The 26,410-nt window shown below is 40.1% G+C and overlaps 1 protein-coding gene across 1 annotated transcript; it reads right to left on the bottom strand.

Moving 5' to 3' along the window:
* Positions 1-78: 78 nt before the first annotated feature.
* SLC10A6 (solute carrier family 10 member 6) lies at positions 79-26,410 on the bottom strand. Its single transcript, XM_019731372.2, has 6 exons — positions 25,482-26,410; positions 13,121-13,239; positions 11,397-11,485; positions 8,604-8,779; positions 3,797-3,954; positions 79-2,397 (listed from the first exon to the last, which is right to left on the bottom strand). The coding sequence occupies exons 1-6, from the start codon at positions 25,856-25,858 to the stop codon at positions 2,183-2,185; spliced, it is 1,134 nt and encodes a 377-aa protein (XP_019586931.2). The 5' UTR covers positions 25,859-26,410; the 3' UTR covers positions 79-2,182.

Raw genomic sequence — 26,410 nt, 5'->3', positions numbered from 1 at the left:
ACGAGGGCAGGAACTCTTCCTGCCTCATGACTGCTGTGTGTACCATGTGTTTGTACATAGCACAGACAGACTAGCTTCTCAATACATACGTGTTTATTAGGTGATCCATGGGAATTCCCAAGCAGTCAAGCAGCACTTGAGAATTAACAGTCATGTCAGAAGTCTACATAGTTTTGTTCCATATATTGTAAATATACCTGTGACACCTAACGGGGTTCTTTCTGTAATACCTCACAGGCATTCTTGTTGTGAAAATACCATAATGAGTATTGTCATTATATTAACCACACGTTCTTGGGAATATTTACAAAATAAAATTATAAAGCATTAAATCTCAGACAATAAACTTTCTCACACATTTCAAACTTATGAATAAAAATAGAAAAAAATGAAACCAAATAGAGTCCCAACAAAAACACATTATATAGGAAGTTATGTGATAAAGGTGGCATTTCAAATCAGAGAAAGGATGAATGATTCAGTATGTGATGTTGAGACAATTAACCATAAAAAATTAGATTCTGAACATACCTTACGGTAAAATAAGTTCAAATTGGAATAAACATGTACATATTTCGTCCATAAAAATAAGAGAACAATATATGGAAACCATTTTTAATAATAAAAGAATAGAGAAGGAGGTGGGTTTTACCCTCCTTAGAGGGTACTAGTTGCTCACACAGCAACTAGTAAATACGTTGTGTAAACCTCCAAAAACAACTCCCTGAAAAGGGCTCAACTGCATTCTCGAAAAGGAATCCTTTCACAATTCACAAACCACATAAAAATATAAATATTCTAACATTTGACAGATATCAAGGTCAAAAACAGTTTTTAAAGACTAATACAGCTGAATATATAAGAAATATAAAACTTCTATATAGCAGAAGACAGAAAAACAAAAGATAAAAGAATAGTAAAATGTTGACAACATAGGGCAAAGAGGTCACTACCCATAATGTTAAAATTTACCAGCCATTAATGAAAATAAGGTCTTCTCAACACAATAAACTTTTCCTTTTCTTCTTTAAAGAGATTTATCAGTCAAAAGAACAAAATATAATAGAAAAGCAGGCAAAGGACATGAATAGGCAAGTGATGATGAAAAATACTCTATTTCACTCATAATTTTAGAAATGCAGTTTTAAATGAGATTATTTTCGCAAATCAGAATCGACCACTCTTCAGATGTTGTGACTGGGGGAAACCAGGCCCCTTCAGGCACTGCTGTACATACCACATTGCCGGAGAACAATCTGTCCAGCATTTTAATGTGCAGTTGGCCTAGCAATTCAAGTCGTAGGAAGTGATCCTATAGAAATACTTGCAGAACAGCACAAGTGGTTTTTAGGAACAATTGTAGTATCAATAAGTGGAGAGCTATCTAAACGTCCATTAATAAGGAATGGTTAACTAAATTACAGTCCTCCCGTGCAATGGGATACTTCTACGAAGCCACTGTTCTAAAGAATGAGGTAGGTCAACAGAGACTAACATGTAAAGATGCTTGCTCCATAATGTGTCATTAAGTGACTTACGAAACTGTACCTATGTAATGATCTCAATGTTTTTTAAATGCTACAATGTGTAAACAAAAATTAGAAGGATATACATGTGCCTATCACTAGGGAGTGAAAAATACAGGACATTGACCTTTGAACCTCAAGTGTTCATTAAGTTCCCTCTAAATTTGTATTATACCTGTAATCCAAAGAGATTTTTAAGCCCTTAAAAAAGTCATTTGAGAAAAGGCCCTATTTTTTTAATAAGAGCTGCATGCTTCCTCCCCAGTGCTCAAAGGATTTTGCCAAAGTCAAGTGGGTCTAGACTCTGTCCTTGCTCTGCAGTATAAGATGGCATCTCTACACAGAGTCCCAACACTTATGAGATTAAAATCCACAACATGAGAATGACTTCACATAACAATGAATGTTACTCTTCACTGCATGTGAAGACAAAAACACAGCAGCTAGTAAATATGTTCAGGAAAGCGCAAAAGGATTCCCTGAAATAGGCAGAATACATTCTCAGAAAGGGATCCTATGACAATTCATTATCCACACAAAAATATAAATATGCAAATATTCCCATTGGCCCTGCCAATGAGATCCACACGTCAGTTCTGCACTGTCTTTTCTGGCTGCTGAGGAAGCCAGCAACAAGTCAGGCAAACAAGTCCCTGCTAGGCACACGAAGAGATGTGGCTGGGGGGCTCGAGAGCCAAGTGACCAACCATCGGCTCTGATGGCCCACGAGGTACAGCAACTTCTTCATTCATCTCCAAGAAAGCACTGGTCTCTTTGGGAGAAGTGGATTTCTTGTTATGGCAGCCTTCTGCACAACCTGGGTTCCTTTTTCTGTGTTTATTCTTCTGTATCCTCTTGTACATTTTATATGCTAGGTGTTAAAACATGCACATATTAAAAAAATCACTTTAGCAAAGACTGTAATTTGGTGACTTTGTGTACTTGTCAATACTTTGGGAGTTTGTTTGCTTTGGGTCATATATGTATAAAAACACGGGGGGAAAAAAGAGGAAAAGGAAAGGAAAACAAGAGGAAACTATGAAACCAAATAATTCAGTGTAGCAAAATGGCTATTTCTGTCTGGAATGAACCATTTGTGATTGAGACTTATTCATCAGGTTACTGACAGCTCATCCATTCAGTCAGTCCGTCCACAACCCCAGTGGTGTGCTTTCTGAGTCACGTGCTCTCTTGGGTGCTGGAAGATAACTGGGAACAAGCCAGACATGTTTCTTCCTTCACGGTCTCACCATGAGAAGGAATTAAAACTTGAGTCTAAGACCAGGAGTTTCATTCTGCTAGGATTTCTCTTATCTTGTGGGAAAATTAATCCCCAAGTATTTCCTTTATTGATTGTTATGTCAGTAATCAGTATATAATCAGTTATGTCAGCAATTATTGGGCCTTACTCAGAACCTCCTCCTTGACAACAATAAAAATTTACAATGGCCCAAGATTAAAATACGTTTGTGTGTGTACATTATCTATCCATGTGTATTTTTAAATTAACCTTCTGTGAACCTACATAATAGATGTATGACTCCAAATAGATGTATGTTTGGCTATATGGATAGATAAGCATGTGTGTGTGTGTGTGTGTGTGTGTGTGTGTGTGTAAAATTTCAATATCTGTGTATGTATTATACTCCATAATTGAAAAAGATGTCACAGCCATTCAGCAAAATTCTTAGTCACAGAAGCACTGTGAAATTACTTGACATTTGGCTTTTTTTTTTTTAAGTTCTTTTTCCTTTTTAAGTTTTATTTATTTTAAATGTGTTTTTCCAGGACCCATCAGCCCCAAGTCAAGCAGTTACTTCAATCTAGTTCTGGAGGGAGCAGCTCACACTGGCCCATGTGGGGATTGAACCGGCAACCCTGGTATTATGAGCATCATGCTCTAACCAACTGAGCTAATCAGCACCCCCGACATTTGGCTCTTGATGAAACATAACAAATGTCATTTTTTAGATAAATGATTGCTCATGGAGACTTATCAAGTCCTGAAATCTAAACTCTGATAGTGCATTGTTTTATGTGAAGCATACTTGTTTATAATTATAAGCTCACTTTCACATAATTTTTAAATATTTTCCTGTGAAACTTCCACTTGTGGCAAAGGATCTTGTTTGGGCACTCGATTTTCGCCAAAAATTTTCAGGTTGAAAATGTATCCCAAGGTCAGCACATGCATGTTTGGATTGAAACAGGGGTTCGTAAGTTGGGTCAACAATTTTCAATCAAGTTTACCCAATGGGGACTCTGCTCACCTGCAATAATGAGAATTCCATTCACCATCTGGAAGAGTCCGTAGGCCAATGGGAAGCTAAGCATCTGGACCAACTGCTTGGCACTGAAAGATAACTGGAGCATAGTGAAGCACATCTGAATGTTCTGAGCTCCAGTCTCTAAGGAAATCGTCCTGCACCTACCAATGAAAAATGTTTTCGAGACTTACATATTAGCAATACGGACTATTCTTAAATGTTCTGTTACATAGAGCAATAAATGTAAGCTATGAGGTCAGGCCACTAAAAATATTTACTCATTCAATAATTATTTGTGGAGTACCTAGTCTGTAGGTGGTCTCCCGAGAGGAACTCGAGAGGAGGGTCCTGTGAAACCTAACCTAGGAATCTGAGTGAAAAGTCAAGACATACACACAAGAAAAGTTCCGTAGCAACACCAGAAAAAGTATGATGGAGGGTGAGGGAGATGCTGTAGAAATTCAGAAAAGTGCCATCAGAAAAGTGATTAGAGAAGCTTCACAGGGGACCACTGGGATTAAAGAATGGAAAGGGGACGAGGCATTTAATGTGGGACAGTGACTGAAATTAGTTTCAGGGACAGGTACAAGGATGGCCTATTAGGAGGCACTGCACATGCTGTAAGTCCATTTGCATGCAGTGGAGGATTGGAAGACGTGTGTAGGGACAGAGTCCCAGAGAGCAGTTTCCAGGCTCTCGGCCTCACGTGGAAAGGTGCTGGCTCGGGTAGTAGATGGCCATCAGCTATAACTAGTTGGCCATCAGCTGTAACCAGTTAGCCACTGGCCACTGATGTAACTGCCGTGGCTAAGCTAGCAAAGGTGGATTGCAGTTAGCAAGCGTGGAGATGGTGGATTGCGGATCGTGTGGGTCTTACTTCCTGTGTCTCGCCCAGCCCCTAGCAAGACTGGGGTGCAGGAAGACCCCCCCTGTTGGGGTACTGGCAAATTATTGCGTTTGTGTCTCGACCAGCTACCAGTGAGAATATAATGGTATGGCTCCCTTATCTATGGCCCCGTTGTTGTTCCTTTTTGGCCTCACCATAGCCTGCGTTCTTGTGTGGGGAGCAGGAGCTGAGACCCCGCCTGACAAATGGCGCAGTGAGCAGGGTATGGTGTTGGCCAGAATTTTCAAAGGAGTAACAGAGCAATTTATGAGTATGAAAGCTCAGTTTCACCAGCAGGGTACGGTGCTGGCCAGAACTCTCCAAAGGATGGTGGAGCAGTTTGTGCTTACGAACACTCTATCTCAAGAAGCCCGTGAGGAGCAGCGCCAGGAAGAGGAGACGAGATCTGCTTGGGAGAAACATGACCCCTCAGTGAATTGGTGGTCTTCTCAAGCCTCCGGATGGCACGCCGCCCTATTGGCCAAAGCAAGCATCATCTTCCTTTTGGTGGTCCGCTGCTGCCGTGGGCTCCTAGAGTTGTGGACATCTTGCGCCGAGGCCACGGCCCACTCGGACGCTTGGCATGGCGAGCAGGATTCGGGCCAGGTAGGAATGGTGTCTGACTCTAGGCGGGGGGACATGTGGCCTCCACAGTGTGTGGTACCTGGTGGCCACTGTTGTCGGGAGCTGGACCCCTGTGGAAGGGTGGGAGAATGTGGACGGTTCTCCGACCAGCATAGGATAGAGAAAGCGAAGGTCACTGTGGCCCTGTGGGCTGGGAAGTGCTTGCTGGGGCAGCCCAGATGCGGAACTTGTAGTCTCAGGAGAAAACCCTTGCTGAGTTCTCGGTGGGAGATGCCAGTGAGGTCAAGGTCATCCCTCACCCCCAGGTTGGGGAGGACTTAGAGTCCTCGCCCTGAGGAGAGGGCACACATTGTGGGGCCAGCACACAGCTCTGGCAAATGACTGTGGACTGTGGGGGAATTGCCTTCCATCCCTGATTTGATGGACCACTTGACTGTTTGCTTGGGAACGTACAACCAGGTAGTGGAACCGGTGGATGTTTGCTTCCTGTGTCTCGCCCCGGTGCCAGCGAGACTCGTGCAGGAAGATCCCTTGTTGGGGTGCTGGCAGATGTTTTCTTCTTGTGTCTCGACCAGCCGCCATCGAGAATATGTAAGCACCTTGGCTGTGAGCCACTATTGACACAAGCATTGTACCCTGAGAACCATGGCTGTGCCCAGGAAGTCTGGTTGTGCCCAGAAAGGCTGGTGGTACCCTCAAAACCCTGGCTGTGCCCAGAATGCCTGGCTATGCCCAGGATATTGCATCCACCTCCACGTTCCTGACACAGGGCCCCTCGCAGAAGATGCTTGTTGCATAGATTGTGAGGCGAGACCCTGTAGGGGTGGAGTATGGGGACAGAGTCCCAGAGAGCAGTTTCCAGGCTTTTGGCCTCACGTGGGAAAGTGCTGGTTTGGGTAGTAGATGGCCATCACCTGTAACTAGTTAGCCTTTGGCCACTGATATAACTGCCGTGGATGAACTAGCAAAGGTGGATTGCAGTTAGCAAAGGCTCATTGCAGTTAGCAAGCATGGATGGCGGATGGCGGATCGTGTGGATCCTACTTCTTGCATCTCGCCGGGCTGCTAGCGACTCTGGGGTGCAGGAAGACCCCCCTGTTGGGGTACTGGTGGATTATTGTGTTTGTGTCTCCACCAGCTGTTATCAAGAATATAGCGGTATGACTCCCCTATCTATGGCTCCATTGTTGTTCCTTTTTGGCCTCACCATATCCTGTATGCTTGTGCGGGGAGCAGGACTAGAGACCCTACATGACAAGGTAACAATGGAAAGTTGAGTTAGAGATGTGAAAACAACACTTGAAAGTAAACACAAAAACCTTAAGTGAAAACCAAATGTCTAAAATGGTTTCTTTGGTGAAAGAATTTAGTAATAAGTTTTTCTCTACTTTTACTTTTATATATTTTGTTGGTTTTCTAATTGCAAAACAATAAAATAAACCTCACTTGAAAAAGAAAAAGCAGGAGGGAAAAGAAGGAAGACCATAGGCAGGACCTTGGGGGCTGGGCTAAGCAGTTTCATCTGTGTCCAGTTTATAAAAGGAGCCCTCAGGTTTCTAACAGATGGAAGTGAATAGAGGAAAGAGGTGTTTCCAAAGATAAACCAGCATCTCTATGCAAGCTGAATTGGAATGAGGAGGTAACAAGAGTGTGTGATGTGGGAGTGAAAATAGTGTCACCGGTACAGGACAAGTTCTGTGGCTCTATTTTAATTCTACTTACCCTGTTTGCTATACTTCAGACTACCCTCGCTTTTTTCACACCCCTGTCAATAAATCGGTATGATTAAGCTACAAGCTAGACCTCACACCTGGACCATTCCCTAGGCAAATGTGTTATCTCTGTCCTGATACTTCTCAAGCCCTCAGGTGTGCAAAAAAAAGAGACTGTGGACTATAGTTTGCTGTAGGAATACATTCTCTGCAGATGCAATTATATTGCAACCACTCAACAGTCCGTGTTCCTAATATTGACTTGGGATACAATCCAGGTCCAAATCCTAACTCCACCACATTCTGGCTCTGAACTTGATCAAGTTACTTAACTTCTCTGAAGGGTTTGCTCATCTGCAGAAGGAGGTACTGATAGTATCTACCTCTCAGGCTTGTAGTAAGGAGTTAAATGAGATAGAGTTGGCAGAGCCTCACCCAGTACTTGGTTCTCCCAAATAAACTGGAAACAGCATAAAGCTAATTTAAAATTTCCCAGACTCCACCTTTGGAATTCACCTGCATAGCTTACTTTTCTTCAGTAATTCTTTTCTGATTTTAAAAGTAGTACATACTCATTGAAAAACATAGAAACTATACCAAGGAAATATTAAGCAACTAAAATTATTCTTAATCCTACTACTCAAAATAAATACTATTAGCATATGGTGTAACTCTTCCAGGCATAAATTCTTTTGCTTTCTTCTGCAATATGGGAATCAAAATGCTTTCATTTTCCATTCTTTTTAACTCAAATTTATCTCTTAAGTATTTTCCAAAAGCATTCAAAATTGATACATCATGTTCCCTCACATAGCCACATCATGAATTAAATATCTCCCTATTGTTAGATATTTAAATTGTTTCTGTTTTCCATATTTATAAATAACACTGCAGTTAACATCTTTGCACATCAGTATTCCAGCGCTTTTCTGAGTGCTAGCTTCAGGACAGGGTTCTAGAAGTAAAATCACTGTGTTAGCGCTATAAATATTTATAAGGCTAGTGATATGATTAAATTGCCTTTCAGAAAGTTTATGCCAATTTATGTTCTCCCCGACAGTGTATGATAATGCTCATCTCATCTACATGCATTCAACATGAAATATTATCATTTTTAATATTTCACAGCATTTATAAATTATATGCCCCAACTTACAATGATAATACTTATGATAAATATCTATCTTATTTCTCAAGTTTGTCCTTTTTCCTCCTGCCCCTTATAATTAGCATTTTTTAAAAATTTGGCACAAATAATGGGTAAGTGCTTTATCTCTTGAATCTTCTTGCTTATGCCCTAGAATGATCTCTATATTTAGTGAAACGATCTCACCCCTCCTATTTACCAACTAGAATGTGAAGAGAAAGGTGTCCAGATTATAAATGGTGTTAACACCCTAATCCTAATTTCATAGATTACAAATTCTCATCAATTTGGCCTTTGCTTTCATTTACAGAAAGAATGACTATGATCTTTTCACCATCTTTAGGATGAACTGTCCTTTTCCATCTACCTTGTAAGTCAAAACTCTTTGTGTTTCCAGCCACAGCTAGGCAGCAAAACCTGCCAATGTCAGTGCGTTTAATTTATCCTTTTCAAAAACGTTTATGGATAATTTAACTATACCTCGGCCAAGATTGGTGGGTAAGAAATGCCAGCAGAAAGCCCATGACATGGCCAATCAAAGGAAAGATGAAACTGATGGTCAGTAGGGTGATGTCTGGATTCCAAGACTCTTTCGCCAGTATCACACCAGCAACTGCGATCACCGAAAGGAGGATTCCACCAACAGTGGCCCCAATCTGAAGCAAACCAATAAAATAAGTACACATAAGCATCCTGGTCTTTTTGTTCTATGATGCAAAGTCCATCACCACTTTAAAAGGCTTGGAAACCAGAAGGTGTAAAACAAAGAGAAGACTTGGAGACTACCAAATCCAATCTCGTTTTATAGAGACTAAACCTGAAGTCCAAAGTGGGCAAGTAACTTGGCTATGCTAGAAGTTGGTAAGGCGCAACACAAATCTAAGTCTTCTTAGTTCATGATCAGTATCTTTTCCCTTCAAGTAGAGGATTTGGCCAGAAGGATTGAGTAGTAAAAGTTTTCATGGATAGGACCAATTTATGAAATCTGACAATAAGCATCCAACACCGCTACACACACCTCTTAGACACCTCTCTGGTAACCTCCTGTTGGAGACCTGCCCTGCCTGACCACCTGCCACTCTCTTCCCACCACCTCTTCCACCACCAATATCTTCTTACTGCTTTGATCCCTGCCCTTCCCTCCTCCAAATGAAATCTACCCATCCTTCATTAGACAATCTGAGCTAATATTATCTCCATCCCCTCCCAAAAGAATACTGTCTCTTACTTTTCTTGTTTAGGGGAAACAAGCAAAAAAAAAAATTTCCAGTGGTTTGAGTTTTAGGTCAGATAGGAAAGAAGCAAGACCTAAAATATTTGGGGAAAATTAGGATCTTGGCAAGCTCCCATTCATACCACAGGGAACCAAAACCAAACAAAACAACTCAATGTACCATAGATGTGTTCTGGGGGTCATTTTGACTGCCCAGATGCAGGGACAGGTTGGGTTCCACCTCACAGGAAGATGCTGGAACACACAAAGGAGGCCTCTCGTTGTAAAAATCTCTCTTCATCTTTCTACCACAAACAGGATTTAAAACTTCAAAATTCATCAAAGCAACTTGTTCAGAAAATGAATCAGATCTAAAATTAAAAGAGGACTAGGACCAGAGAATGCAGATATACCAAAATAATGATTAAATTATCACAGGCTCTTTTTTTTTTTTTTACTAAGGTGCTCTAGAATATTTATGCATATTATTAAATATTTTCTGCCACAAATCCTATGGAATAGCCAAAGGAAAGGGGTTTTTAAATCTGCTTTTTACAGATAATAAAGCTGACATACAGAAAATGTATCTGATTTCTCCATTGACACTGACAGACTAATAGAGAATCTGGAAACACCAAAACCATGATTGTTGTTGTTGTTAGGTGGCCTTTTAAGAAAATAAATATAGACTACTTAAAAAGTAAGAGGTCCCCATGATCATACTCTCCTCTCAGGGTATTTTTTCTTTTTTTTTAACTTTTATTTATTTAAGTGTGTTTTTCCATGACCCTTCACCTCCAAGTCTCATAGTTGCTTTAATCTAGTTGTGGAGGGCACAGCTCACAGTGGCCCACGTGGGGATCGAACTGGCAATCCTGCTTCCAAGAGAACTGTGCTCCAACCAACTGAGCTAACAGGCCACCCGTCTTCTCGTGTTTTATAAACAAAGTTATAACCATACACTGCCACATCGGAAATTTTATCCTACTGAACTAACAGTCACTCACATACAATCCAAACCCACAACATGGAAGACTTCCTCCAGCTCTCTGTGCCCAGTGGATTTGTCTGCTTGCCAATACCTCTTTTCACATTCCTTGTTTCTTTGGAGGAATGGTGGGAGTTGTTCTGTCTTGTGCCACACTGGGAAAGCAGTATCCATTTGTATAGGCAAACAGACTGGGTGCATTCCGTCAACGAGAGCTAAACAGCAAGCGCTTAAACTGAACCAAACCATAAATCCCAAACTCAATTCAACTGAGATATATTTGCTGATGCTCCAATCAGCACCAAATGTTTACTTCGTTATAAATGTAAAATATAACAAAACCATTTTTAAACTATTGAAGCACATAATATAATCTTGTGTCTTCTAAAACAATACATAATTGGAAAACTGAAAAGCACTCTAGGAGATTGACACGACTGTTGAGAATGCCTTCTCTCTAGCTAGGTATTTTTAAAGGCCATGTGCTTGTTTCTCCAGCAGACAAAAGACAACACTGGAACCTCCAGATGAGATCGTTACCATTATTCATTCCATGGTCCGATCCCTCAATGTGTTCTGGATGACTTCGTTGTGACGGGTATTCACCTGGTGTATAAACTACAACTCTAGAAGCTCCCCCCAGGAGTGCTTCTGAAAGACAGCCCGTCATCCTACTTTTCCACAAAACCAGCCATATTCCTAAACACTGGGCTCCATTTCTCACACACTTGAAGAGCTTTCACTTTGAGGGCACCTGTGCTAAGCCTTGTGAATGATGAGCCTAAGGTTCTCTCCGGCCACACACAGGCCCTAGTTTTTCTGCCACCACAGCCAAGAGTCCCACACTTTCCAGGGTGTCATAAGCCTCGGTTTATGAGCCTAGGGGAGTGACAGAGAAAGGCTTAGAGAATGGGAGGAAATAAGGAGGTTGGATCCAAAAATGCAGGACACGTAAAGAAAATTACTGGGTGTGGAGCTGTGTTTGACCGGCCCATTTGTTCCATGCATGGCCCACATCTGTGCCACGTCTCTGAGTCTGAGAATGTGCTAACTGCCCTGTGGAGCTGCTTACCTTGAGAATTATTTTGGATTGTTTTGGGAATCTATGATTCACATAGACTCCGAAGGCCACAGGAATGGTCAGGCACACAAGGGAAATTCCTGAAGAGAAGAAAAATCCATCAGATGTTATCCGCTCTCATCCTAATTGCCCAGTCCTTAACAATTTTCATTTTAATTAGATAAAAGTTTTCAGTAAAGCTGCATTTTGCTTTTTCAACCACCTCCAAAACAATTTCTTTTTTAAATCTTTGGAAGACTGTCTTTGAAGTGTATATGATGCTACTGAATGCCACCATACTTGGTCCGTCATTTCTCTCAGAATCCCTCTGACAATCACATGGAATTTTAGAGACAACTGGAAATGTAAATGTTTAGAAAACAGGAGGGCCCTTTTTTGGCTGTGATATTCTTTGGTTCTCTGTATGGGGTCACTCTCTATAACCACAGCCATTCTTCTCTATTTGAAGCCAATGGGTCATTTACTTCACAAAGTAAGAATACCTGTTTCAGACATAAAAACAGCATTTGCTACACATGCCAAAACAATTTCTCATATTTTTCAAGTGTAGCTAGGTAACCCAAAGGCAGGTAGGAAAAAAAAAAGCCTTTTAATTAACACAAGTAAATAAAAGCATTGAAGGCAGGCTCAATAAAACAGAGGTCTACTTGCTAACAGGATCCATACACTGACAAGTCTGGCCAACTGCTGCAATACTGGCTCCAGAGTTATGTGAGTTGCTCATTATATTTGAGGTTTAATTTTTTTACAAGTGCATATCAGAATATACTACGAAAACAGAATATATTAAGCAACTTACTGCTCAGAAAAGGTTGCACATAAAATCATGATTTCTAAATTAAGATTTCACTCAAATTTTACAAATTCAATTGTCTCCAGCTGTTCTTAGGAGATGGCTTTCTTCATGGTTTTGAACTATGGGCCCTGCTCCAGGTGCTTACTTAAGACTCCAGAATGACACTTTAGAGTTTTAAGAATCATAGTTTCTACCAGTTCTCCAAAGCCTCTGACCAAACTAGCACAGGCAGATCATTTCACCAAGTTTTTCTTCCACACCTAGTAAATCCACAGAGGTCTCTAGAAAAAGAGCAGAGTTTAATAAGAAAGAATAGTCAAGAAAGGAGGTAATGAAAGAACTATGGGTATATTTGTGACATGTGGATATACTATACTTGAATAATCAATAGGTATCATTTACGTTGATCAGTAAAAAAGTCAAGACACTCCGGCAACATCAAAGTTGGAGTTTGGGGAACTAAGGTCTCATTAGAGCCACTATGATCCAGTTAACCTTTTGGTCATAATGAATCCAATTGCTTTATAGTGAATTATATAAAGGGGGTGTGTGTGTGTGTGTGTGTGTGTGTGTGTGTGTGTGTGTGTGTGTGTTTAATAAGTACATTTTCTGGCTTTATTTTCAAAAGTGAACTGTTATGGGGGTTAAGAGCTTGGACTCTGTAGTCAGACTCCCGAGTCAGAATTCCAATTCTGCCCTTACCAGCTGCATGACCTTGGTCGAGTGACTTAACCTCCCTAACCCTGAAAAATCTAGGAAATGGAACTAGTAACAGAATCCATACAGTAACGTTATTTAGAGAATTAAGTTAGATGATATAGTTAAAACCCTTGCATAAAGGAGGCACATAGTCAACAATAGCTATTATTCTTACTCTCACCATTATTGTTACTATTCTGTTGCATACGCTCATACCGACCTATGTTCTGATAGGGAAGGGTGAGAGTCTCCTCAAGATTCCAGGACAAGGTGTAGAGATAAAGGCATAGTGGCATCATTCCCAGGGCAGCCACTGTGGAACAGGTTGTCATACTGATGCTGAAAATAAAATGAAAACGATGAGTAAGAGGGAGAGTTTGAAATGAAGTTAGTTGTTACCAAAAGCAACTCCCAGGACACAACTTCTTAGAGATGACAGGGAGTAAGTTACTCGAAGTTCTCTTCTGCCTCATTATTCAACAGATGATGGCTGTGTTTGTGGTCTAGAACAAGATTTCCAGATCTTGATATCCATCAATGAACTCAGATTTACTTCAGGATTTATTTGTCCTAAACATTTTGCTTGACACTATAAGGAATTTTTTTTTTCCTTATCCAGTTCTTTTCTATTAAGATATAATTCAAAGGCCCACAAAATTCATCAGTTTAAAGTGTTTCTAGTATAATCACAAAAGTCCAACAACAGCACTATCTATTTCCAGAATATTTTCATCACTCCAAAAAGAAACCCCACCCCATTAGCAGTCACTCCTCGTTCCCTTTCTCTCCCCAGGCCCTGGCAACCAATAAACAACCTACTTTATGTCTATAGGGTTGCCTATTCTGGACATTTGCTATGATTACAATTATACGATAATTTGTCCTTTTTTGTCTGACTGGCTTCTTTCATTTGGCATAATGTTTTCAAGGTTCATCCATGTTTTAACACATTGCGTATGGCGGGGTTTAAATCCCTCGTGAAGATTCTCGTGATCCGTACGCAACGTGTTAACATATATCAGTAGTATTTCAGTCCTTTTTGTGACTAAATAGTATCTTGATTACTGTACTTTTATCGCAATGTGTGAAATAGGTTATTTGTTCATAAATTTGTAATCTATTTTTATTTTTTCCAAATATGTGAGGTCTTAACTTTCAAGTCTTTATATTTTTTTAATTGGAAAGAAGCACTTGGTTACACATTAAAATACCTAACTTCCGTACAAGGGAAAAAGCATGAGAAACCAGGGACTGGGGCACAGAGCCTTGGAATGGCCCCTCCTGCTCTGACCGGGGGAGAGGCAGAAGAGCAGATGGTGCATGTAGAGAAAGCTCTGACAGAGACGCGAGTGGAGAGCCAGAAGGTTACATTCCGTGAAAGCCAAGAAAAGAGAGCTTCCAAATGAAGGCAAAATGCCAACAAGAGATCAGGGAGGATGAGACCCAAGAAGTCGATTTAGTGCCATCCAACCTTCCGCCAGTTTTTTATGCCTCCACCCCAAATCTGCCCTGTCTATCTCCCACCTCCACCTCCACCTCCCAAGCTTAGGCTGTCTTTCTTCCCTACCTGGGGTGAAAGAATGAATCAGTAAAATGAGGGGAAATACAGTAAATGGAAATGAGATCATCTCCAGGCATACTAAATATTTTATCTTTAAACTACTGGGAAAAATTACACAATCTGTTTAATTAAGCACGTACAAACTGTTTCTAGACACTATGAATGCTCCTCTGCTTGGTGACGTGAGACAAATGGCACATCACACAACACAACCCAAGGGTAAAAAGCAAGACTTCATTCACTTTAACACCAGTCCCAGAAAGCTTGGGAACTTTTTAATATTCATTGTTGAAGTTCTCACACTAGACTGCCTTGCACGCACTATGTGCCCAGTCTGTGCCTGGAGCACAAATGGCTGAGAGACTAAGAAGTAGACCAGCCCCCAGCCCACCAAGCAGCGAAAGAAGATCCTTTGTAGGGCTGGGGTCTGCCGCACAGATAACAAGAGGCCTCTGGCACTTTATCAGGCCTGCAAATCACTCATCATTCTTCCTCATAATGTGTGTCACCACCTTTCCATCTAATTACCCAGCCTAGAAAACAGCTATGACTACTTTAACATTTCCTATCAGAGGAATGTTTATACTTTTGGCAAAGCAGCAACCATTTTACTGTAATGAGATTCAAATTACTCTTTCTCTCATTCACTGTGGGTAAAAATGCAACATGGCACACCCCGTCGGAGGGAGTTTGGCAATATTTAGCAGAATTACACATGCATTTACTCTCTGACCCAGCAATCCCACGTCTGGGAATCTATTCCAAAGACGCACTGTCAAAACTATGAAAAGACATATCACCTGGCAGTGTTTGGGCAGCGGCATTCCAGAGAGTGGAAGCAGAAACTGCAAGACCCTTTGAAATTTCCATTTGGATGTTACACGGTGTCGCTTCTGCCACATTTCATTGGTCAAAGCCAGTAACCAGACCAGCCCAAGCTCAAAGGATAGGGAAATATGCACCCCCCCATGGGAGGAGGGCCAGCCTTATCACATTGCAAAGGAAGGTGCTTATGAGACTAGAAGGACTTTTGGTCATACTTTGCAATCTATCACAAACACTGAAATATTTATAGGTAAAATAATACCTGCAGTTTGCCTCAGAAATAATCCACTGGGTGAGCGGGGAGTGGAGATGAAATCAGAAGCATCATATGTTGGTAATTGTGGAAGCTGGGGGAAGTGCACAAGGGGAGCGGAGGGTTCATTACATTGTTCTTTCTACCTTTTTATATATTTGAAACTTTCTACGACAAATAATAAATGAATGTCCCTTTGATTTTTGTGGAGGACTGTGCTGTCAGTCTGGATAGATGATGTCTACTCTATCCCATTTTACCTTGATAGAGGCCTTGCCCTCCATCTAGTATCATGCATACACTGGCATGGGGGCATCTAAAGCATTGCCCACCCAAGCCTGGCTGGCTGTGGGCTTTTCCTTCCTCAGCGCTGCTGTGTACCACCTCTCTGCTCCTCGAGTATTCGTTCTTGGGGGTGGCTGCCGTTGCCCTCTGGACACACCTTTATTGGCATTACCTCACGTGCTGCACACATACTGTAAGAAAGTTGTATACCTTGTCAATGTGCGCCAGACTGTGAGCTGCTACAGGACAGGGCCTTATTTACCTCCTCATCTCTGGGAACCTGACATAACATCATGCTGCAGCACACTGGAGGAGCTCATTAAATACTTATTAAATGAATATATGAATCAAAGAATGAACCAGTATGTCAATACACTGGTGCTAGGAACATGTTTTCTCTGCCTTCCTCATATATCATGTGACTGCAGGTGAGCCTCAAAAAAATCTTAGTGAAATGACCCCTTTACACTGAATTCAAATGTTAGACACCCCTTACGGCAATCCGAGGAACAGAGGCTTTCTATTAAAACATAACAAAGATCATGCTCTTCCAAGTGTTAATACAAATGTGAGTAACATTTTAAGGAGCAAATATTTATCTGATTGGAGCCCTTTTCAGAAATCCAGACTTAGGTGATTCACAAGTATTTGTATACAATACATCCCTTCCCCTTTTATTTTTATATTAAGCAGTGCTGTTTCACACATGCTTGTTTATTCTTTGTTTCTTCGTTTCTTCTTTTTGAAGCAATCACACAATACACATTACTCTGCAAACTGGTTGCTTTTTTTTCCTCCACTTAATATCACAGACAACCTTTCAAGACAACACATATAGCTTAAATTCATTGTTTTAAAAAATTGCACAGTTCACCCTAATCTAAATATGCCATAATTTCTTCAGTTACTTCATTAGTGATGAGTAAATTGCTTTGAGTATTTTTCCATTATAAACAATGCTATAATAAACATTCTTGCACATATTTCACTTGAAATAATTATTTTATTTCTGTAGAATTGAGTCCCCAAAGTGGAATCGCTATGTCAAAAAGTCTTTTTTTTTTATTTTAGTAGATAGCACCAGATTATTTTCCAAAAAGATTGTTGCATTTCACAGTCTTGCCTCCACTGAATGTGATCAATCCCTTTTTAATTCTCATGAGAACATTGAAAAGTGCATCTGACTGTTATTTTGTCATACACACGACTTTTCATGAGGTTGTGCTTTCTTTGTGTTGCTGGCCTCTTGGATGTCCTCTCTAAACAGGCTTGCTTGTCTGATTTTTTTTCTCAACTTGTAGGAGCTCTTTTAAAATTAAGGTTCATATTATCATGTGAATATAAATACCTTTGCCAAGCTTATTGTGTATGTTTGACTATGCTTATGACTTTCAAATCTGTCCATTTTTTTTTTTTTTGTCTTCTGAATTTCTTGTCTTGTTAAAGATTTCCCCCTATCCTGAGGTTATTCAAATATTGTCCCCACTTTTTACTTTTTTATAGGTTGATATTTTATATTTACATTCTTAACTCATCTGAAATGTGTATTTTATATGGTATAAGGTATGAAGCTGATCTATCATGATCTATATTGACAGGCACGTGTGTCAATACTGTTTACTAAATAAACAATTTCTCACTAACTTGAAGTGCTAACTTCACTACACATTTGTTGTCACGCAGCAGTCTACCCATCTGTCCCCTCGTACCTACGCCTAAAGAATGGAGAGTCTGTAAGACTGATCCTTTCAGGGACTTTGCTTCACCTTTGGGCTTACACCTTACATCTCCCTGTTTGGCCCCAAAGGATGGCTGGTTAGTCAATGACGAGTAAGATTCCTCAAGGGAGGAACAACCTAAGGCACAGTCACATAGGGGCCATCAGGAGAACTCACAGGGTTGATAGAGGTGATCATAGACCCCCACCTTCCCGCATCTAAGGAGAGCTTCTGCCTCTGTGGCTATATTCCTGCCCACAACCTGCTTGGGAAGTGATTCAATGATGTGATAACATCAGTTCTCCATCTATGCTTATCAGTAAGTTTCAGCATAAAGGTTTTGTCCCTTGGGGAGGTACATACAACAATTACTAAGACATCATAGGACTTTCGGTACCAGCCACTTGTAGGCAAGGGTGATTGGTTTGAATCAGTGTTCTGGTATGATGTATGAGACTCACAGACCGTGGAAAAAACAATGCTACTTCCTTGTGTGTACATCAATAAAAGCCACACGTTGGCTCGATTCAGGGCTCTCAGTCCTTTGAGGCTGTGAGACCCTTGGCCCCTAGTGCATAAATCTCTTGACTTTAGTTTCTTTCTTAACCTTTCGCCGCCCCTTCTCCTTCTCTCACTGCCCATGTCGTGCTGGACGCAACACACATTAAATGTGTAAGTGTATCCAAAATGTTCTTTTTTCCTTAGCAAATACCAAACTGAATTAGTGTTTTCAGAGTGTGTTTTTGTATATGACAGAGCAGATAATTCTGCGTAACTTTTTCTTTGCAATCTTTTCTTAGCAGTTCTTGCATATATCTTATTCCATATAAAATTTAAAATTATTTTATCCTGTGAAGAATGGTTACTTTGAGCAAAGACATCTTCCTAGTATTTAGAGAACAGATAAAGGAAGAAAATCAGTTTGCCAAAGCTCTCAAACCTCTGTGCCCATGAAGAGATAGTATCTGGAAAAAGCGTGTCCGGGAAGCTTTTCCAAATTCTTAGTCTGTAATAGTGCTACTATATTCCTTGGCTCTTCATATGACCATGTCCTGAAAAGAATCCCGTATTACATCATTTTCCTCTTAAACTTCTGGAGAACTAGCATAGCCTTTTCCCCTTTTATGGCTTTGGCTCGAACAGCAGAAAGGTAAGATTCATGACTGTGGAAATCAAAGTTTTAGATTTCCATCAGAGTGATCCCAGATCATTGATTACATAGGTTACTGACTCCATCCTTTATACAACTGTTCACACCCATGATACTCACGGGAGTGGACAAGGATGGAAGTGGACAAGATGATCTTGGTACTCTGCCAACTGTTATAAATGAAAACAAAGCTGGAGAAGAGCACACTGAACACGTGTGAGTGCAGTGGAAAGTCACACCTTCTGTTTTACTGCCATGAAATTCCAACGTGCATAAACAGAGGATGTGGCTAACTGGGTGCCTCGGCTATTCACATATAGGAAAATTGTTGGCAAATTCTGGCTTAGATATAACAAGATTCCACTTGCACTAAGAATGGCATCACCATCCCAAGCTATTATAGACAATAATGAGACAGATTCAGCAAGTCTGGACCAACAGGTAAATCCTGAATCTCCCTTAAAACATGGAAACTACATTTATACACATTGTTAAAATGTAGTGTCAGTTAAGTATACCATTTTGCAATTAGGGTTTAAATTATTCAGATGTGGTTCTAGTTTTAAACCAATAAAGTAAGAAAGTATGACGCTCAAAACTGTGAAAGTACATACTTGCTTCCCTACTGAAAAGAAATTAAAAACTATCTGGCTAGCCAGAGGGCAATAGAGTATGTTATAAGATCAGGTCACCAGACTTGGCCCTAGAAAAGAGTTCAAGGCCAGATTTTCCATCCCCCACTATAAATGTTACTCCTGCCTGCTGCATCTCAGTAATAATGACTAGCATTTATTGAGCATGACCTACAAAATATTATACCTCGTGCTTTTAGATACATTTTCTCTTTTTATCTATGCAATAACCTATGGTATTATTTCCATTGTCTAGACACGGAAACTAAGTACATACAGTGTTACAGAAACTTACACAAAGTCATATGGATTCAATCTAAGTTCTGTCTCTTAAGATGATCTTCAGTTCTCCACCACACCGTGTCACACAGACATGAAAAATCTGAAGTCCTATTTCCAGAGCCTCTGCTGAAGGACCAAGAGCTTCTTTAAAGGTCAAAGGTCAAAACTGGCCCCTGAATCCCTCAGACTCCACCACCACCATCAGAATCCCTTCTCTGCAGCTGAGGCTATAAATACATCCTCATGGAAGAATGGACCTCAAATATCAAAAGTTGTCACACTGAAGACATGGGAGCTGTCCTGAGTGGCACCAGTAAACTGATTGCATTTCAAGAGCAGTTTTTGTAACACACTCAGGCAGTCAGAAACTTTCCTTCAGTCATTCACTCAGCGTTTATTAAGCACCTACCACCACCACGCTGGCACTGAGCACCCAGACATGAACAAGCCCTCAAGGAACTTACAGACCTGGTGGGTGAGGCAGATAAGTAGTCCAGCTATTGCAACACTCTCCAACAGATGTCAAGAAAGAATTACGTATTTGGCACTATGAGGACAGAGGGGAGAGGCATCTCTCAAATAGTTTCAGGAGAAACATTCAAAACTGGGGTGGAGAGAGGAGGACACTTAAACTATATCATTTGCTTTGCTTTTCCTATTGTCACAAGATACTTAAAAGGACCTCAAATCCACTTCTAGTTTAGACTCAAAAGAATTGAAAGCAGGGACTCCAACAGATATGTGCACACCCATGTTCATAGCAGCATTATTTGCAACAGCCAAAAGGTGGAGACAACTCAAATGTCCATCAACAGAGGAATGGATAAACAAACTGTGGTACACACACACGATGGATAATTCGGCCTTTTTTAAAAGGGAAATTCTGACACATGCCACAATACAGCATGGATGCACTTTGAAGGCATTATGCTAAGTGAAATAAACCAGACACAAAAGGACACATATTTTATTATTGTATTTATATGAGATACCTAGAGTAGTCAGATTCAGAGATTGAAAGCATTAGGTTGGTGCAAAAGTAATTGCGGTTTAAAAGGTTAAAAAAAATTGCAAAAACTGCAATTACTTTTACTGCAATTACTCAACCTAATAGAATGGTGGTTGCCGGAGCCTGGAGAGAAGGGGGAGTTAGTGTTTAATGGGTACAGAGTTTCAGTCTGGGAAGATGAAAAAGTTCTAGAGATGGATGGTGGTGATGATTGTACAACAATGTGAATGTGCTTAATGCCACCGAACTATACACTTAAAAATGGTTAAAGTTGTACATTTTGTTATATATATTTTACCATACTAGGAAAAAAGGACCTCAGACAATCTAACCCATTGACTGTAAAAGGAGGAAATTGCAGTCCAGAGAGGTTAAACTGCTCAAAGGCACGCAACTCCTTGAGCAGAGACTAAAACAAAGACCCCTAACCCAGGGCTCTTTTGCCTACCTCACATAATAATAATAATAATAATAATAACAACAACAACAACTCACATAGCATTTTGTGCCAGGTGAGATTCTAAGTATTTTATATATATATATATATGCATAGTATTATATATATATATACTTATATATATATATATAATCTCCCCAAATATTCACTGCTCTGATATAGATATATAGATATATATGATATATATATATATATATATATATATATATATATATATACACACACACATATGTAAGGATATATATATATATATATATATATATATACATATGTAAGGATATATATATATATATATATACACATTATGTAAGGATATATATATATATGAGGTAGGTTATGTTTCAGTTTCTCCCTAGTTTAGAAGTGAGGAAACTGAGGCATCGAGAACTTTCATAATTGGCTGAGGAGACCCAGTTAGTAAATGATGGATCTACCTACTGGCTGTGGAGTGGTGCACTTGACTACTACACTATATTCCAGACCTTAGTTTTCAAGTCCTACCCTCAAAGGCAAGAATTCTGTCCATCCTTAGTATAGTAGATTGCAAAAATCTCCCCAAATATTCACTGCTCTGCTTTTCATGCCCACTGCAATGTGACTTCGCAGCTTATCCCATCAAGAGCCAGACTCTACTTCTCTATTCCTTGAATCTGGGCTGGCCTTGAAATTTGTACTGGCCAATGGATGCAATGAAAGTGATTATAAACTGGTTCCAAGCCCGGGCCTCAAGAGATCTTGTATGCTTCCTCTTTTTCAGAACCCTGTCACTGTCATGTGATTAGATCTAAGCTAGCCTGCTGGAGAATTAGAAAGCACGTGGAGGAGAGCCCAGTTGTCCCAGCCAAGGTCGTCTAAGACCAGTCTACATTTAGCCAGTCCCCAAACATGTGAGAGAGCCCAGCCAAGATCAGCTGAGCTCAATCCAGGGGTTTGGATAATTTTTTAGGTTCTCCATACACACGGGCCAATTGCTTTTCAAAATAGGTGTAATGAAGGATGACATTATGACTTGAAGGGATAGAATCAGACCAGTTGGCATTCCAGGCTGTGGGGACAACACGGGCAAATGAAAGTTGGAAGAGTGTGGGGTTGTTTAGAAAACAGTGAATATGAGTAGCCCGTTATAACTGTAGAGCAGTTGTGTTTAAACGGTTAATGGGAAATAAACCTGGAGAAGTAGGTTGGACCTGGCTTAGTTTATACCCAATGTAGTAGGTGTTGAGAAGCCTTTATATGTGTAACATGTTCATTTTCTCCTCACAATTCTATAAAGGAACTACTATGCTTTCCAGTTACAGAAAAGAGGTCTCAAGTCAGGATTTATAGATAAGCAACGTGACCCCAGAGCTTGCCTTAACCACTTACTACAAAACATGACAGAGAGACTGAAGGTGGAGATTGTCAAGATACTGCAACTGGCCAAGAAAGAAATTATGAGGGCTTGACCTGAGGTAATGGCAGTGGGGATAGATAGGAAGCAACAGCTACAGGTGACATGGAAGACGGTGGGCTGCAGGACTAGATGGCAGATTGAGTGAACAAGGTAAAGAATAAAGGGAGTCTCAGGGGAATGTTAAAATGAGCCTGGGTAACTGGAAGAATGATTGGTATCATCATCAGATACTCAGAACGCAGAAACTGGTTCAAACATGTTGATTCTGAAATGGCCTGTTTAGGGTGCACACATGCAGAACTGCAAGTAGAATGAATGAACACAGAGTTAAAGCATGAGAAACACGTTTGGGGTCATCTGCAGAGAGCTAAACCTCCATTTCCTCATTTGTAAGATGAAGGTGTTGTCCTAAATGCCCTTGAATTTTATCCAGCATGAAAAAACAGAATTCCTATTAATGACAACCTACTGAATTTTGCTGAAAACTTTTTCTTTGTTGACAATCAAGGGGGAAGAAACATAATGAACTTGGATATTGTTCCACTCAATAATACTGAATTTTCTCCTTATTGCAGTTTTTTACTGAGAATTAAGAGTTTATTACTCTTGTATCTATAAGCTTTTGAAAATCTAATATTTAGTCCCCATTTTACAATGGCATTTCTTACAGACTATTTTTTTTACTTGTTTTTTGTTTCGTTTTGTTTATGAGACTCAAAGTCAAAGTTTTAAAAGAAAAAGGGAAAGTAACTAATATTTATTGCATACCCACTATGTGCCTGTCATCCTCCTTAAAATATAGTGTTGTGATGATGAATACGTAATTTTAACCCTGTTTTACAAATGAGAGATGAGGTTTATAGGTTAAATAATTTGACCAAAGTTAAAGGGTAATTAAGGGAAGTAAAATGAGTTTTCTTTTATAGACTTCCTAGTCAGTGGTGTTTTTATTACAAGGTTGGCTAATAAGAGATGAAGGTAATAAATGTTCTCTTTCCTAGAACAGAAGTAGTTGAGAACACTGTTAAAGATTTATGCTCCAACTCAGAACAGAAGATCTAGTGTGTTAGCAAATGACATGGAAAAAAGGGCCTAAACTACAGCCTGATGAGAAACAGATGTGAATTCAAATCTGAGTTCTGCTTACTCATTTGTAACATCTGACAAACTATTTAACCCATGTGAGTCACCATTTTCTCAGCTGTAAATTTCAGAATAATTAAAAGTCATGTACAAGATTATTATGAGAGCCAAGAAAGAAGAGAAAGAGAGTATGTGAAAGCATCTATCTCATGCCTATCCGGGTACTTAATAAGTATGTTTCCTTTTTATTTCCAAAAAACTTTCAGGTCCCAGAATTTATGGCTGACATAAGGACTTTGTGTAAAGAATATTTATCTTTCCCAATTATTATGTTAATGATCAACTTTATTGAATTTGAATTAGCAATGGATATTAGTGGGGCTTTATTTTGAGTTAGCAATGCTTCAAGTGATACTTTTCAAATCTCTGATAAGTGGGTAACTAAAAACATTTGCCATATGAAAATTAATTATTGGTCTGCACTCATTAAAATTTATAGGTGAAATATTTTCCATATGTTACACATTTAGCACAGCAGGAAACTAGAACCCTGTACCTGCAGCTGACTCACTAACGTGAACTCCCAGCACAGTCAGCACTTCTGATTCATTCATTCATCGAATAATAAATCTCAACTAAATGACGTATACATAAAACACAGATTTAAATTTATAAGTAGTTCTTTCCCTGGGGAGGAGATGAAACAGTTTTTTCATAAGTAAGCAAAGAATCTAGAAAAACCATGGTTTTTAGCTCTTTCATTTTTCCAGTTGTGACTATTCTTTCCTCAAATGCTCTTTTTTTCCCCATCCACACATGGACTCCCAAAAATATGTGATTAATTTATCCTCGTTGAAGCATAAATTAGTGATAAAGCCTAATGTCTTCCAGACGTATTTGTTTACACTATACTTGGGAATAAGGTCATTGGTTTAAATGAAAGGAATGGGATTCTACTGATGAAAGTTAAGTATCTGAAAAGTAACAAGAAAGAACATTTGTAGTTCTAAGTCTTTTTGTTGCCGCCCACGTGAATTCAATAGGCCACCACTGGCACTTAAAGCAAGACATGTCAATGACATACCCCTAAAGCTCCTTCATCCAGTCCCCCAAAATACTGATTTCCTAAAGTTGGTGCTCAGGCAACACTTGCTGATTAGAGCTACAAGAGCATCATTTTGGTTATGCCACCACCACCAGCAGCAGCACCACAACAGCTTTCAAACCATTGTCATTAGCTTCCTGGGATTTTCAGACTAAGTCCTGGGAGACTGTGAAGCTACGACTGTTGTTAAAGCTGCCAGTGGGGGTGGGAATGAGTTAATATCTATCGTGTTTCCCTGAAAATAAGACCTCGCTGGACCATCAGCTCTAATGTGTCTTTCGGAGTAAAAATTCATATAAGACTGGGTCTTATATTATATAAGACCCAGTCTTATATTAAAATAAGACCTGGTATTATATTATATTATATTATATTATACTATACTATATTATATTATATTATATTATATTATATTATATTATATTATATTATTTATATTATGTTATATTATACCTGGTCTTATATTATATTAAAATAAGACCAGGTCTTATATTAATTTTTGCTCCAAAAGATGCATTAGAGCTGATGGTCCAGCTAGGTCTTATTTTCGAGGAAACACGACAGGAAGGGCCATTGGGTGAGGAGAAGACCTGCCTCCCCACTACTCAGAAAAGTAGTCGCCACACAGAGGATGATCACAGCAAAGTCAATTTTAAGCTCTGAAAGGCAAGTCCTTCTGGGACTGAACACATCTCTGTAAAATGTTTCCCACTAGGATCTCTACCTAAAAGCTGGCATTGTTTTCAACGCGAAAAGTATCCGTTACCCCTCCCCCAAAGGCAAAGTGCTATCAGAGGAAGATTGCGGGGATTCCCCAGCGGAACTTACCTGAGATCCATATCTCCATCAACCCAGAAGGTGAAGATGTTAGAGATGGTTCCCCCGGGACAGCACCCCATGATGAGCACGGCAATAGCTTGCACAGGCTTCAGAGAGAAGCTGGTGGCCAGGAGATAGGCTGTCAGAGGCATGAGCCCAAACTGGCAGAGCAGTCCCACAGCAATGCCCCAGGGTCTCCTGATGTGTGACCACAGCTTCTGGAGCTCCACAGAGCACCCCAACGAGAACATGAGCAGGCCCATCATCACGGCTGACATCACAGTGAAAACAAGTTCCAAGTTCCCAGGTACCTGCAGCCCCACCAGCAGCTCCTCCTCCGAACTGTTGGCAGGGCAGGCTGAGCTGCTGGAACAGTTTGCTCTCATCTCCTCAGCTCCTTAAGGCAGCATTACAAATGAACATCTGCCGCGATGGCTGGGCAGGTCTATCCTGTCACGTTTTGTAATAATGCAACAAAGTCACGCGTGGAGAATCATTCCAATAGCTATTGGCCAGCCAGGTGATTCATCCTAATCTGATCAATTTATTTACAAATGGCATTATACAAGCAATTAGCATGGGCACTAAATGTATAATAAACTGTGGTAAGTAAGGCTTTCCACTTCTGTTTCTTACCACAGAATATTCAAGTGAAGTGAAACAAGCGAACTTATTGTCAAGTGGAGTGACTGGGCGATGTCGTCAGCATCACATTGTGTTCCAGGAAAGGAGGTTAAATGCCAAGACATAACTTCTCCAAGTGGGAATTTCAAAGAGCAGAGATGGCAATGTTTTGTAGAGATAAAAGCTAACTGCAGAAAAACAAAGGCAGCTAAACCAAAGCCCCATGTCATCGCATTTCTGTTGAAAATATTAAAGCAAAAGGAAGCCAAATAAGGATGTGTCAGGCGGGAGTAAAGATAATTTCAAGAGAGCTT

The sequence above is a fragment of the Rhinolophus sinicus genome, linkage group LG02, assembly GCF_036562045.2.
Source record: "Rhinolophus sinicus isolate RSC01 linkage group LG02, ASM3656204v1, whole genome shotgun sequence".
NCBI classification, from domain to species: domain Eukaryota; kingdom Metazoa; phylum Chordata; class Mammalia; order Chiroptera; family Rhinolophidae; genus Rhinolophus; species Rhinolophus sinicus.
Note: the sequence above shows the minus strand (reverse complement) of the source record. Positions and strands in the feature narration are given on the sequence as shown.